At 36.8% G+C, this 16,369-nt stretch overlaps 1 protein-coding gene across 1 annotated transcript in view; it reads right to left on the bottom strand.

Annotated features, from left to right (window-relative positions):
• The window catches only part of LOC136819689 (probable global transcription activator SNF2L2), an 81,876-nt gene that overhangs the window by 16,992 nt on the left and 48,515 nt on the right, over positions 1 to 16,369 (bottom strand). Inside the window, exons 22-32 of the mRNA XM_067075929.1 lie at positions 15,040 to 15,206; positions 14,351 to 14,514; positions 13,543 to 13,677; positions 12,373 to 12,468; positions 11,526 to 11,603; positions 11,079 to 11,114; positions 10,217 to 10,297; positions 9,856 to 9,969; positions 8,758 to 8,889; positions 7,536 to 7,642; positions 6,683 to 6,788 (exon numbers count right to left, since the gene is read on the bottom strand). Of these exons, the coding sequence (XP_066932030.1) occupies positions 6,683 to 6,788; positions 7,536 to 7,642; positions 8,758 to 8,889; positions 9,856 to 9,969; positions 10,217 to 10,297; positions 11,079 to 11,114; positions 11,526 to 11,603; positions 12,373 to 12,468; positions 13,543 to 13,677; positions 14,351 to 14,514; positions 15,040 to 15,206 (1,216 nt within the window). The remainder of the gene's footprint in view (positions 1 to 6,682; positions 6,789 to 7,535; positions 7,643 to 8,757; positions 8,890 to 9,855; positions 9,970 to 10,216; positions 10,298 to 11,078; positions 11,115 to 11,525; positions 11,604 to 12,372; positions 12,469 to 13,542; positions 13,678 to 14,350; positions 14,515 to 15,039; positions 15,207 to 16,369) is intronic.

Genomic DNA, 16,369 nt, shown 5'->3' with positions numbered 1-16,369 from the left:
CTGACGGGGCCCGGGGCGTAAGCCCCGCCTTTGGCGGGACTTACGGGTGTAACTAACAAAATAATAAAATCCACACCCAAACAAAAACGCACGCGTACGAGTAAACACAAAAAACAAAAAAGAAAACAACAACAACATACCATACGTAAGCCTTTGATGTGAATTGGAAGAAAGAATCCAACTAGTGATTAAAGTAAACCTAAAAGAGGGATTAACTATAATCACGCAGTCCCAAACATAGATAAGTTAGCGCCAAAGAGGGATTAGATAATCCCAAATGAGGATTAGTTAGTCCCAAAGAAAGATTGGGTAATCCCGGTAATCCTAAGGACAATTAGGACTATGTAGACACAAAAGAGGATTAGGTACTCTTGAAGCTTAAATTGGGTATCCAAAACATGAATTAGCCAATTCCGAAAAGGAACTATGTTGACACAAATAGTACTACGCAGCCATCAACAAGAGTTGGTTGGTCTCAAAAAAGGGACTAACAAGGACTAGGTACAGAACTACTCAGTCCCAAAAAGAGGATCGTGTAAGACTAGATTCTCTAGCTAGTCCCCAAATGAGGATTAGTTGATCACAAAGAGGGATTAGGTAATCCCAAATGAGGATTAGTTGATCCCAAAGAGGGATCAGGTAATCTCAAATGAGGATTAGTTGGTGCCAAAGAGAGATTAGGTAATCCCAAATTAGGATTAGTTAGTCCCAAAGAGGGATTAGGCAATCCCAAATGAGGATTAGTTAGTCCCAAAGATTAGATTAGACAATCCCAAATAAGGATTGGTTAGTTTCAAAGAAGGATTAGGTATTCCTGGTAATCCTAAGGATAATTAAACTAGGACTATGTAGATACAAAAGAGGATTAGATACTCCTGAAGCTTAAATTGGGTATCCAAAACAGGAATTAGCCAATTCCGAAAAGGATTTATCAAAACTAAGTAGTCCGAAACAGGAATCGGGTAGTCGCAATAGAAGTCTAAAAAGGACTATATGTTGACACAAAAAGGATTACTTGCAGCCACCAATAAGAATTGGTTGGTCTAAAAAAAGGACTAACAAGGACTAGGTATAGGACTACCGAGTCCCAAAAGAGGATCAAGTAAGACTAGATTTCTCAAGCTAGTCCCGGACCAAGAAACGAACGTGGACCAATAAAATCTAGGTAATCTGGAAGAAACAAAGATCTTAGAGAGAAACCAGGATCCTAAAGAGAAACCCGATATCGGATTACTCTTGTGTTTTGCATATAAATTCGTAAGCAAAGGCGCTACTTCTTTAAATGAGTTTAAAATCAACGGGAGAAACACGATGTATGAATGTGAAGATTGCGAAAAGACCTTTTCCAATAAAAGCAATTACAATCGACATGTTGCAAAGGCCCACCCTGAAGAATCTGAAGAAGAAGATGAAGATGAAGAGTCTGATGAGGACTTTACAGACAGCGAGTCCATGTCCAGTGATAGTGAAGAATCTCAAGGTGTTGAAGAAACATTTAATATTTGGGAGAGCATGTTGAACGAATGTCAAGAGAATGACTTATCAATTCATGAGATTTATAAATACAAGATCCTTTTTCTTCGAGCAATGAAAAAGGATAAAACACATAAATCTGTGATGGAAACTTTAGAAAGGGTTAGAGATGAGGAAGATATGGACTTTGAAGAAGCATTGGATTTCGCTGTTGAAAAACGTCGCTTTCTAATTAATCGACAAATTCCAAATGATGCAATGAAAGAATGAGATTTGATCCTTGTAAATGATAACATTGTTTTTGTAAGCTAGAAATATATTACCATCAAGCAATAATTATTTTTGTTTTCTTATTTTTTTTTATTGTCTCTACGAATTTAGCTCAAAGTAGTGTCACATAGGGTTTTTGGATTATAGTTTTGAGTTTCAACTAGTTCTAGCATAAAACATACAGTCTCGCAATAAGATTCTTTACTCTTTCATTTATTGAGAAATTAAATTAAATACATTCGTATGTATAATAATGAGCATCTTTACATTCATTTAAACAATTCTAAAATCCTAAATATTTACATATCTTTTATTCCCTTTCATTAACAACTTTCGTGAAGTTCAAAAAACCATCTTCTACGAACACTTTGTTTCCAGTGGCTAGGACAATAGTAATATAATTGACTCTGGGTACTCCTCCGAGCCTACTTCACGAATTTTCTTTGGACTTCAAATGTTGTCCACTGGGTCGTTGAGTTATGATAAAAATTCTTCTTGTCTTTATCAAAGTAACGTTTTCAACATCAAAATTTAATGTTCGTTTGTTCTTCCATTTGAGAAATTTCATTTTGTTTTGCTTAGAAATCAGGCATTTTATTTTAACACCTCGAGTTGTTTATACCTGACCCGATTTTTACACTTGCATCAGTGTTGCTTACCTCAAAAAAATGTCCAAGCTTAATAAATGCTTAAGAATCTTCAATCAAATGCCTTGAAGACGTTTCCAAATTCATCTTTTACAATTAAAAATAAGACTTATTAAGGTTATTTTTTTAGTTAGAATTGTTGCTATTTCGCACATGTTTCTTGTTGCTGATAAAATTACCTATATATCAAATCTTTTACATGTTGTTATTGTCAACAATGTACTCAGTTTTTATGAATTATGAAAGATTAGACTAAAAGGCCTTTATAGAAAATTATTTACCACTTAGAACTTATTCTGTAGTGTCACTCACTTTAGGTAGTGCTGGAGGTGTTGAATTTGAACCCATGTGTTGCAATTTTAGTAACATTCATTGGTCAAATTCCAGTGTTTTCGGGTGTTTCCGATAGGGAAAATGACGTAGAGTCACTCACTTTCTGGAGTGTCACTCACTTTCTGTAGTGTCACTCACTTTCTGTAGTGTCACTCACTTTCGGCATTGAATTAGAATCATCAGTGAATTAGAACCATCAAAATCTTACTACTTAGAAATAAATATCACTTTAATTTTGCAGCCTGTGTATTGAAAAAAATAAAACGCAAAAATTCAACGCAGTTAAATCCATGCCAGATTATCATCCCAACTCGATGGAAAAAAAATTAATCAAAAATGAAGAAAAAAATACAGTGTGTCATGAATTTTGTTCAATGTGATCCACACTCTAGGTATTTTAATTATTTAGAAAGATAAAAAAAAGTTGAAAGGGTTTAAAATAAACTCTTCAATTATTCACTGCGACTTTAAACCCAACTTGGACCCGATATTTTTAGTTCGTTAATGCAATTTTAATATAAAGAAAATTCAGGTATTCTATTTCTATTAGATTCAATCTACATTTTGAAAGAGGTTCGTTTATTTAGGTTCATAGAGAACTCTAGTCTAAACGATTCCATTTTAATCTTAAGGTCGGTCTCCACTTGCGCGCGCTGCGATCGCAATTTTTCGAACAAAGTTTCCACGCTATTGGTTAAAAGAAAAATGAAGCAATTCCATTGGCGCGATCTGATGTAACGGTTGAAAAAAGTTGAAATCTATTCAACTCGATGACTCCGCCGCCCTTTAAAGTGCAAATACATAAACTCGATAATATCAACTGAGATATGGTGCTTAATTCCCTGAGTCCTTTATATATAGGGGCCATCTAAAAGAGCCTAGCCAAGTCCAAAGCATATCACTGACTGGCCCTTTGCCTTGTTTGGAACGAGCCAGGAAGATACAATAAGATTATAAAGATTAAAAATAGTTTGGGCCAAAAAGAAGGGGTAAATAAACAGAGTATAATCAGGCAGAGTAGGAACAAAGAAAAGATATGAACTATACATGTTTTTTATAAGAGTATAGTAAACGTTCTCTGATTCGATTTTCAAAGGGAATTGGATTTTCATCGAATAAGGGAGCGTATAAATAGTAGAGCGTCGTTTATGAGAGTTTCTTGTTGACGGTGACGTTCAGTATTATCGAATAAGGGAGCGTATTGAATAGTAAAACGTCGAGTTAGAGAGCGCCAGGCTAAAAGGTGAAAAAAATTTCAAACATCCTGGGAGTATCTTAGGCTAATAAAATAATAATAACTATTATTATACAGATTTACAAGCTAGGCTCACGGTGGGCCTCTAACCGATCTTCTTTCACATTCCTCTTGTAACAAATTTTTGTGGGTGGTTTTTCCATGCATCATTCAGTTTCTCTTTAAACGACTTAATCGATTGTGCAGATACAACTTCTCTTAGTAGTTTAATTCCACGTTGGCACACATCTATAGTAAAACGACTTCGTTTGGGGTCCACTGAAGCCGTCATTAGCAAAGTTTGGTAAAAGCCCTTTGGAATATTTTCGTTTAGGACGTGTACGGCTGATTAGTTTTGAAGGTATAGTATCTTTGTCGTAAAAGGAAAGATGTTTATAGACCTGCACCATATCACACATATAATGTTTTATATTATATTTTAGGTTCTTACAAAATAAACGTGTATGTTTTTGGACAAGACAGACAAATCTTAAGCAATTTCATAAAAAGGTGAATTTGGAATTTGAGTCTATTGTGTGACTTTTTTGACAAAGGGCTGTACGTGTATATTTTAAGAAGGTAAAAGTTATTTATATCACTAGAGCTTGTTTATTTTGAGAGATTGCTTTGCGGTTTCTTAACGGTTTGCGTATTGTTTTGTAAGGTGATTGGAAATTGATCGATTTTCTCATGAATATTCCATGCTTCCAAATCAATTCGGCAATTGGGCTTTTCCAGAAAAGATTTGAATTTTGGGGCTGGAGGATATAACATTTTATGGAAATTTACCATCCGGACATTGTGACTTTTGACCACCCGGACATTGTGACTTTTGACCCCTTGGACAAGCATTAACTGACCCCTTGGACAAGCATTAACTGACCCCCTGGACATTCAAAATTATCCTCAAACAGAGCAAAATTACCCCCAAACAGAGCAAGTTTACCCCCCGGACAAGGCAAATTTTGTAGATTTTCACTACCCCCCCCCCGGACACTATATCCTCCACCCGCATGTATGAACATTTTCTGTAAGAGCCCATTCTATAGTCGAGTCTCTCTTATTGTCGAAAGTCTTAATACACAAACTGAACCTAAGCATGCCATTTTTAGAATTTTTTTTACTGCAAATTGCCAATTATCCTACAGTAAGTTCAAACCTTTCAAAAATATGCCATCTTTTGCTTCAGGTATGTAAATATCAGGTTAAATCTAGGTTGAATTTGGATCCTAGCCTAAGAATACCGTAAGATTATTTTAAGAATATTTTTCACAAAAAAAGTTAAGAACATCCATGACGAAATGAACATAAACAATAAAAAAGAACAATAAAGATCATAAATCAATTTGGCCTCGCCTCAGTTTAGGAAAATCATGATAGCCGGTGGGGAAAAAAGCTAAAGTAAATCGACTTCATCAGCAACCCGATGATGAAGACAAAATGACGGCCAAACTACCTAAGCCTGTACCCCCCCACCCCCGCCGCGGGTGTTTTTTATATTTTGAAAAAACTTCGCGTTATCTTTTCAGTCAGCAAATAAGAGTTTAGTGCTGGCTAAAACTGCCAATACAAATATTACATAACGTAAAGTCCTATGCAATGTTTGTTTTTGCACTTATAAAAGACCTCTTTCAGATTCTTGCCCTATTGTTGCTGCTAGGGAAAAGTCTTGTCCTTAATACGTATGAAGTACCCGTACGTGTAGGTATTTTGACCACGTACACACAGTTTTCGGAGAGAAATATTTCCTTTATTACTTTAGGGTATGTTGGTAATATACTTAAAAAAAGGTTTTAATGGGTATAAAAGGCACAGATTGCGAGAAAATTTTTTTCAATATTTGATAATAGACTGGGAAAGAGAAGAACATATCCCTGTCGTGATTAAGATGTAAGTTTTTACCTTCCCTCGACAAAACAGATTAGCAAGATAACTTGAGTCGTCTTTCTATAGTAAACATGGCTAAATGGAGCACAAGACGTCAGTTCCTCAAAACAGGGGTTCCCCGCTCCTCCCATTGTTCCGTCCAGTTCATAGATATAGCCGAGTGGGCTGGCCGTGGATCCCACGTGAAAACCCGAAAGACTGCCTTTAAAAGTCCTAGATGACTGGGCTATCCATGATAAAATATCGACTCTATCTATCTTTTGAATGTGAAACGAGTTTTTAGGAACTCATTTTTGCGGAAGATAATTTTCATGCTTGGAGTATTGATTGGAGTATGGTATGAATTTTGCGTCTTTTTGCGGTACTACAGTTCAAAGATAGCTGAGTGGGCTGACCGTGGATCCCCCACGTTGGCTATCCACGTAAAATATTGACTCTACCCAATCTTTTTTAAGATAAAATATGATTCAAACGACCCACAAGTGACGACGGGCGCGAAGACCAGAGTTGATTTTACATTAGTCTGTAACGCAGACCTCCTTACTAGAGGATGATGAGCAGAAGCCTAATTCACCATTTTGATCTTACCGGAAAAATCTAAGACCATGTTCACACATAACGGTTCCGTTTCACTCCGGAACAAAATGAAGCCATTCTATTGGTTAGAAGTGAAGTAGAACTTGAAATTAACCAATAGAATGGCTTCATTTCATTTCGGAGCGTAATGGAACTGTTACGTGTGAACATGGTCTAAGTTGCATAAAAAACGGAGAGATTCCAATGAGGTTTTCTCAAAGAAATAAATATTCAAGACAATTCAATATAATTTTAAACAAACCTTGATTTTCCTCATGTCCATGGGAGCTTTGATAACTTGGTAATAGTCGGGTAGTTCTTTACGCGTTGGAAGCACCATGAAGGGTTCCATCAGTAGGCGTTCATCGCTGGTGAAAGAGAAAGTATGGAATTATAGTAAAGTCTCTCAAATTGGAACCTCTTGCATTATCGAATACACGTTGTTTTTAATAAGAGCAAACTGTATAAGAACATAAGGCTTCGATGGCCAAGATTTTAAAAACAAGTTAAGAATATTTTAAGGCTTCGCAGACTTGAAAACACCAATTTCTTAGGAAAACGGACAAAAATACATTAAAAATGGAGAAAATAGAAAATGTTAAGAAATCGGAAATTTTGGATGTTCTTATAAAAAAACAACGTGTATTTTTGTAAATGGAAATGAAAGATTGGCCCCCTCAATTGGAAAGTCATACAAAGTACTCTCCATTATCCAAATGTTTCTCTAATTCGAAAAAAAACTTTTTTGGTCCCTTGAAGATCGAATTAGAGAGCGTCAACTGTAACTGAGATTGATAAGAATACAGGGTACCTTTATATACCCCCTGGACCAAGTTTCTCAATCCTGGCCAGGCAAAACCTTTGAACGGAGTTTTTTGGAAAGTGGTACCCTAATGGCGGCACTACTCGATAGCGGTGTAAATGCATCGAGAGCGCTAGGTAGGTGCCGCTAGGCTACCAATTCCCCTAGAATACTTTTAATGTTGTAGCGCCGTTAGACGTTAATTTCTAACACTGCAATGGCTTCTTTGCGGGTACCAATTCAAAAAAAAATTTCGATCAAAGATGGCTGATATGGCTTGATCAAGGGATATATAAAGGTCAGTGGTACTCACTCATTTCGATATTGGCAGACAGCGCTGATCAATTTCTTCATCTTCTTCTTCAGTTCAGGTGCAATCGGATCAAACTTCACGACGGGTGGGCGGCCTTTTCTTCCCTTCTGTTGTCAAAAACGAAAGATAAAAGGCATGATTAGTCTGGATAAGTTTCAATATCATACATATTACACAGTTTACAAATTATGACAGATTTACTATTAGTTCTAGCAATTTAGAAAATGAGAATTGTGGCGGAGTGTACTTTCATGTTTCAATAAAAAGGATCTCCTCCGCAGATCACATTTTACAAACTACGATTTTTCTGTCTCAGTATAAATGGAACTAATGACTGTTACGTGCTAAAGAACTGGACTCAATTTCAGTACAGGTGTGAAAGTGGAAGTCTCAATTGTAAACACTTTTTTGTAAACAAGGACACTCAAGAATAGAGAAGGCTCAATTATTAATCCAGGGTACTCAGGATAAGGGCCTTTAATTGTAAAGTTAGGATAAAAATTTCCCGTTATTTTTGTAGTCCGTAAGATACACTAAATATGATCTTCCCCTAGAAGCAATCGTCAAATAACGTAAAACGTCATCACCCCAAAGAATCCAAGTTAATGTCTCGGTTAAGTTCCTTGGTTGAATTCAAATATTATTTTTTTTAGGCAGCGTGCCATACACCCAATACAACATATGGATAAACTGTTAAGAAAGTCTACTCTTGTCGATTCATAGGATACTCAAGGGTTCAGGTACCCCAAAATTTTTAGAATTTCGAAAGTAGCTACCCCCCCCCCAACTTTGAGTTACCCCCTTTTTGGGGGAAAGACAGACCAAGTTGAAAATGCAGGTACCCCCAAAAATATCAGGTACCCCCAAAAATATCAGGTACCCCAAAAATATCAGGTACCCCCAAAAATATCAGGTACACCCTGATTTTAAGAATACTTCTAAATACCTGGCTTTTTAACACTTTTTTAGGTACCCCCAAATTTCTAGGGGGGGGGGTGGACCCTATGCGATTTCTTCCTTCGATTTCCTTCCCTGAATAAACTTATCCATCTGAGCGCCAAAATCTGATTTGTCAACATTAAGAGGATTTCCATTGGTTCAAGCATTGATGTTATCGTATCCTTAGAATCCTTTACTTGCAAATACTACATGTGCGCGCCAAAATAAAAGAACCTAATTGGCTGAAAACCGAAAATAAAGCGATCTGATTGGTAAATATTACCTTAAGAGGCTTTCCATTAGGTCCGATATCGACATCATCTTCGTCATCGCGGCGTCTCTTCTTCTTCTTACTGCTACCGGCTGGTTGTGGCATGTCATCCTCAATATCCTCAAGGGTTCCATCTTCAAGTGCCTGGATGAAATGATAGAAAGTAGAAACACGTTAGAAAACGAAATATTTTACCGGCAAATTTTTATAACCGCGACCTTTTTATGCCGATGATTATTTTTGACCGACGATTAATTCTTGCCAACGAATTTTCAATCGAAGAATATTCTACCGATAAGATATAAAGAATATTATTCGTGAAATGCGTCACGAAGAAAAATGACGTCATTTTCCATAGAGAACCATCCAAAATTCCAGATTACCCTCTGTGACGTCATTCGAGATAATAAATAAAGGGGAGACCCCAAATTGTGTCCGTCAGGAAGAAAGTAGGATTGTCGAGAAAATTGTGAAAGTCGCATTCCATAATGAATTAAGACCTTTTTGAGCTAGGACGGAAATCCATCCGAGAAGAAATAACTTCGTACAGTGTGTAGAAATAAGTACTAGCGAGTTTATGTACTCGAGATAAATCGAGGGGGACGGTATAAAGCAAAGCTGACATGGGGCCGAAATCGCCGTCCACTTTGCTCGACGACGGTAAAAACACCAAGATACCGTCGTCTATTTAGGTGAGCAAAGGCGACATAGAGCCGTACATCAACTATCGACTTTGTTTTGTATCGATTTCACTTACCGTCGCCCTCGATATCCTCCGATACATAAACTCGGTAATGTTTTAAGGAAAGAGTCATTGTTTTTCTGTCAGGCCATCATATTGTGAGTACTTATTTTGTCTTACTACAATAAAACGGAATCAAATCACACGAGAATTCCGGTCGGAACAATAATAACTAATATTGCTTAGGGCTAGCCATAAGCGATGTTCGGTTCTAGAAACCGTTCGGGTTTCAAATCGGCGGAAAAAATCGGAATTAAAAGCTACAAAATCGCGGTAGGGATTTGAAGGGTCACCAGGCCAGACCAATTACTTTGTACAGTGTATAGAAAAAGGGTGTCTTAAAGTGTTTTAAGCAAAGATTTTCTCACCTTGAGCCATTGTTTTTCTGTCAGGCTATCACTGTAATCTACGTCTTTACGTTGGCGTTTTGCGTTGGCGCCGTAATACTTCTCTTCTTCCTCCTCAAACTCCTTTTGACTGATCTAAAGAAATGAAATTTGATAATCTGGTGTAATGTAATAATTTGGTATACTTATGGACCCTAGAAATATAGTCCGTGCGAACACCTCGTAATGATTTTATGCAGTCTTTTTATAAGAGTCAAGATTTTCTAAAATTAGCGAAATTTTAAGATTTTTTTTAATAATAGTGCTGAGCTTAACTTAGGCAAAGAAAAGTTTTTGTTCGGTTAGAATTTTTCAATCTTCAACAACTAAAAACGTCACGTACCTCTTCGGGATCACGTAAAAGCCACGCAGGTAATTCGTCTTCTTGCATTAAGTTGGGCTTACGTCGTCCCGTTTCTGGGTCCTGTGTAGAGAAAAGAAGGTTACATAGTCACACGGCTGATTACATTTAGCTTAAAGAAGTAAGGGGTGGTTTGCGGGTGGTTCTCATTTCATCGAGAACTTAACCTCGGGACTCTCAATCTCCGAACCATGTTATTACCAGTACTAGTCGATCCTTTGAGGCTGATTTATTAGCGAGTTTATGTATGTGTGTTTTTCAGCGACGGAGACGGTAATGTTCTAATTTGACTAGATCATGACCAACTGAGGACGACGGTAAATCAGCACTTTTACCGTCCTCGATTATGCGGGGCGGAATTGCAGGTTTTTCCAGATCGCTTCAGTCGCTCTACCGTCCTCAAAAGTGCAAATACATAAACTCGGTATTTATACAGTGGAGACACCATAAATCGATTACGAACGAAGAACGCATATTTGTTCGAGTTAAGGAAATTTTTTCGAGTTATGGAGTAAGATCTATAAAGTATTGTTAACTGAGGGGACCAGAACATTACTTGATTTAAGGGGGTTCGAGTTGAAGAGACTCCACTGTATAACAAAAGCTATTTTTGATTAAAATTTCAATTCACAAAGAGGACATCGCAGTGTTATTATTCGAGATTTTGGAAAAGCCTAAATGGATGATTTGGACTAAATTTCAACAAATAGCATTTTTTGAACATTCAGACGTCCATTTTACATCCATGTGACGTCTTTTAAACATCCGTAAAATTCATGTCATGTCTTTCAAACTTAACATTCATATAATGTCTTTTGAACATCCAAACAACTTCTTCACTTACTCTTGGTTCAGCCTTCTTATTTTCTTTATCAATTTCCTACAAAATGAAACAAGTGGGAGTCTGTTAACAGCATGTCCAACAAAATGGATTGCAGAACCATTTGGCCCTTCGAGCTTTTACCAATTTGACATTTTATTATATTTAAAGGATATCATTAAACATATCTCCTAAAGTTTGCTTACACAACATTTTTTCAAACAAAAGAAAGAACAAACTTTTCTCCCCTTCTGCGTTGCGCGAATACAAATGTTAAGAAATTCTTTTGTAAAATTCTGCTTCGTCAGCATAAAAGGCGCGCTTCCTTTCTATAGCTTAAAAAAAAATCTTTACAATGTTTCAAGAAAGGAGTAATATGTCGGATAGAAAAACTCGCTGATTCTTGGGATATCCCATTCTTGTAATAATCAAGTGACTTTTTGAAAGATCCAGACTAGTTAGTGGACTTACTTGGAACTGATCGAATTCAGCCTCACTTCTTGCGATCATTTGATTGACAGTTTCGTCATCCGGGACCTCGCTCTCTTCCTGTGAAAATGTAACGAACAAAAAAAAAGAATGATAACATACTAATCTTACTACCAAGTTATCCATTCTGCGCACACCACATCCTGCTCTAAAGAGCTGTGGAAAATGTGACGATCTGATCTGGTTGTTTAGACCATGTTCACACGCTACGATTCCGTTTCGTTCTGAAACGAAATGAAGCCATTCTATTGGTAAAATTCAAGTTTTACGTCACTTCTAACCAATAGAATGGCTTCATTTCGCTTCGGAGCAAAACGGAACGGTTACGTGTGAACATTATGGTCTCAGTCAAAACAATTAAAACCGCGTCACCTATTGCCTTAAAAATAACACGAAAGCAAATTCATGATATGCACCACTGCAATGACTTAACGAAAATATGCAACTTTTCTGGTTTTTATTTTCACCCAATACGTCACTTTTTCTATTGTTTAAGTGACGTATTGGGTGGAAAATTTTAAAAGTTACATATCATGAATTCATGATATGCACCATTGCAATGTCTTCTGACATTACATCACGGACCCAGTAGCTGATTGGTTGTAAGTGACGTAAAATCATTCAATACGTCACTTTCAACCAATCAGCTGTTGGGTGCTTGGAAGACATTGCAATGGTGCATATCATGAATAGGTTCTTCTGAGAACTAGAACAATAGAAAAAGTGACGTATTTGGTGGAACAAAAACAGAAAAGTTGCATAATTTTCGTGAAGTCATTGCAGTGGTGCATATCATGAATATGTTCCAACGCAATGTAATTGAACTAACCTCATCTTCGACAGAATCACTTTCCAACAATTGGGTCAACATCATTTTACGTTCAGCATTCGTCGAATGTTGGTTAAACATACCAGCTTGGATAACCTGTCAAGAAAAGTGGGAAATGAAACTCAGTACAACCTCTCATTAGCGGACACCATCGGGGAAACAGGTTAGTGTTCACCTTTTTAAAAACTTTTGAGCTAGGAAATTATACCATGTCAAGCTGTTAAAAATATAAAATTTCAGTCTTAAGTACCTATCTAACAAGGCATAAAAGAACAAGAGAAGGGTCATTTAAACACAACAGCTCAAATTAACGAGCGATGGTCGAGAGGTCAAGTAGACAGGAGACCCGTCCTGTATTTTTATAATCTGATGTATACAGGACGGGTATGACCAGTGGGGCACAGAACTGCCTCAAAAAATTACAGTGGGAAATTCGAATTTAGCGCTGTCCTCACTTACTAAAATAAAAACCTAATTTCGGAAGTTGCGCTTTCTCTAAGAAAGTGTGACCAGTAAAAGAACAACAAAATTTGATTGGCTATGTTTTCAACCTTTATTAGGATCTGGGAAATTCAAACTCTCAGCCCATACCATGATATATATTTCGCCATCAGTATATAGAATAAGAAATCATAGCATGGATCTCCAGTCTAGAGGTCAAGGCGTCAGTGATTCAAACCAGGGATTCCGGGTTCGAACCACCACTCCTTTCAATGCTCCGTTTAGTTCTTAGATAACCGAGCCGGCTGACCGTGGACACCGTAAAAACAATCGAATGTCTTACTGGGCTATCCACACAAGATATAGAAACACTTGACAGTGGTCAAAGCAAGGTCTTTCGTATTAAACGGAAAATGGAATTTTAAAAAACAAATTAGCACATTTTCTTGAAACTATGGTGAACTATGGTAAGTTTGAGACGAAAAAAGCCTCTTTATATACTTCACTGAGATGGAAGAACTATCAAACACTTTTCATGAGTATGAGAGACAATAAAGAAGGACGAAAGAACGAAAATTAAAAATGGAATTTTAAAAGGCAAGCTTTATATACCTGTATATACTTCACAGACGGGAAAACTGCCAAACACTTATCATGAGAACGAGAGACAGTAAAGAAGGAACGAACGAAATTTTTTTCTAAAACAAACAAACAAAAATTTAACAATACCTTTGAGTCGATGTTCATTTTGTGTTTAGCGGCAGCCAAAATGTGTTCTTCAACTGTGTTGACGGTCATCAACCTCAACACGCGAACCTCGTTCGTTTGACCGATGCGATGTGCTCGATCTTGAGCTTGCAAATCCTATGAGAAAAAAAGGAAAATTGTCTCAGGTACTCTCAGGTACCTAATAACCGGGTAGGGGAGTCTGAAAAACTTTCAAATTTTAATAAACGAGGCGACCCAATGGGTTGGATGGAACCTTTAAATTTATCCCCCCCCCCTCAAAAAAAATTATAGACTATGGGGGGGGGGTCCTAATAAGGTCCGAGTGGGTGGTTGGAAAGATTCTTTGAAAACCAAAAGGGTTTGCCACTATTATTACCCAATACCCCTTTGCTGCTCAGAAATTAACAATTAACCCTTTCCGTGTCGTTGTCGGCATATGTGGACAAGAGCATTTTCGACTTCTTAGCCGGTGTCGGCATTTCCCAACAAGAGAGATCTCGACCTATTTGCCAGAGGCTTTTAAAATTTTATTGAAAGTTCGATTTTGAACTAGATTTCATTAAATAGCACAGTAGAAAAATTAAAATATATTTCAAAAGACGTTTTTCATAATTATACATTTTTCAACTCATATCACTTATATTTCTGATATTTTTCAAGCTAAATGTGATGGTAAACTCTGTGGTCGCTATGCCGACATCATATGTCGACATCTTGCAAATAGGTCGAGCCTTTCTTTTTTTCCCGTGGCAAATAGGTCGAACAAACCCTTTAAAAAATACGAAGGGCAGGGTTAAAGATCTTATACCTGATGAGGATTCCAATCAGAATCGAAAATGATGACAGTATCTGCCGATTGTAAATTCAACCCCAGTCCTCCAGCACGTGTCGACAACAAGAAGACCATGTATGGTGAATCTTTGGCGTTGAAAATCTTCAAGAGATCTGAACGGTCGTCCGCTTTGGTTGTACCTATGGAAAGAAGATATGAACACAGGTCAAAACTAAATAAACCGTTTCATAAAACTATTTTTTCAAATGGGCTAAGTTGTGCTTGTATTACCACCAAAACTTTTAAAAAATCTCGAGTAACAAAGAGAAAATTGTGATATTTTTAGTCGGCCCTAATTTTAGTCACCAAGCCAAAATTTAGTCACTTAGGGCCGACTAAGTTTTGGCCGATAAGGTATTTGAGACACACAGACATACAGACAATTACAGATTCTAGCTCAACTGAAGTTGAGAACTGACGATAAATTGTTCACCTCAAAATCTTTCTCCGCCAACCAGATTCCAATCAGGTATTAGGTTGACGATTATAAAAAGAATTTTTATATAAAAAACTGTATATTCATGATATGCACAATTGCAATGTCTTCAACGGACCCAACATTGACTGATCTTACGTCACTAACAACCAATCAGTTGTTTGTCCGTGATTTAAAGCCAGAAGACATTGCAATGGTACATTATGGATATTCGAAGATTTAGACATACCATCAAGACGAAGGTAGGGCATCTGTTTCCAGTTCAAATAATCCTCCATAATGGTCATACATTGGGTCATTTGGCAAAAGATCAGCGACTTGTGTCCGGTAACTGCAAGCTTGGACAACATTTTGTCCAAAATGTCGAATTTTCCGGACACCCGAACAATGTCACGTCTAAGAGAAAATACGCGGAAGTGTATAATATAATACATGATATGCACCACTGCAATGTCTTGACGAAATTATGCAACTTTTCTGTTTTTTTTTTTCCACCCAATATATACGTCAATTTTTCTATTGTTTAAGTGACGTATTGGATGGAAAATTTTACAAGTTCTCAGAAGACTCTCCAGTGGTGCATATCATGAATGTGATATATAAGTTGGAATTCAAATACCTTATTGGGGAAAAAAATGTCGGAGTTTTATTTAGTCGGGGTTTTTTTTTCGACGGGGAAAAATTTCGTCACCTAGAGGCATTTTCGTCACTTTCCCCCGAATAGGAAATCTTTTTACGTATTTGTTATATTAGTCGACGCTCTCTAATTTGATTTTGAAGGGGGATCGGGTTTTCTTCGGTGACTTTCAATAATATCGAGTAATGGAGCGTATCATCGCATAGTATGAAAAGTTTTGTTTTTGAATAAGAGTGATACTGTTTGCTTACTCATTAATTTTAATTCATAAGATTTTTTACATTGGATTGACATAGATGTGGAGCAAGATTGATTAAAAAGAGGAAAAGAAAAACATTTTGCCAATATCAGCATAACATAACAATAGGCAGACACTGTCCTGATATGAAATATGTACTAGTTATCGCATGACTTCGAGTGCAATACGAGAAATATTTTACGAGTTCCGAGATTTTTCCGTAATATTTTTCCGAGCCTTTAGGCGAGGAAAAATATCGGTAAAATCTCGGAACGAGTAAAATATCGAGTATTGCACGGGAAGTCATGTGATAACTAATTTATTGTCGACTCAAAAAAATTGTCCTGTATGGTGGCCCATCAGTTTCAAAGAAAAAAAAAAATTTTTTCACTCGTCTTTTTTTTTTCTTTTACTTTTACTATTAATGATGATTTTAATTTTTTTATTTTAATTTTATATATATTTTATTATTTGATTGTTTTGTTTGCAAAATAGAAAATTATGATATTATGGCCGCAATGGCTTGCCATCGTTTTTACAAACTACAATAAAAAAAGAAAACGGGTCCGTGGCCCATTAGACTCAATAAACTTCGGCTCCAGTCTTCTCTATGGACTTCTTGCTGAATAATTTTGAAATTGGTAGCGACATCAAGGACTACGAGGTTCAAAAGCATCTAGAACT

Source organism: Clytia hemisphaerica, unplaced genomic scaffold (assembly GCF_902728285.1).
Source record: "Clytia hemisphaerica strain Z4C2 unplaced genomic scaffold, Clytia hemisphaerica genome assembly, whole genome shotgun sequence".
Classification (NCBI taxonomy): domain Eukaryota; kingdom Metazoa; phylum Cnidaria; class Hydrozoa; order Leptothecata; family Clytiidae; genus Clytia; species Clytia hemisphaerica.
The sequence above is the reverse complement of the archived record's forward strand: the minus strand, read 5'-3'. Positions and strand labels throughout refer to the sequence as shown.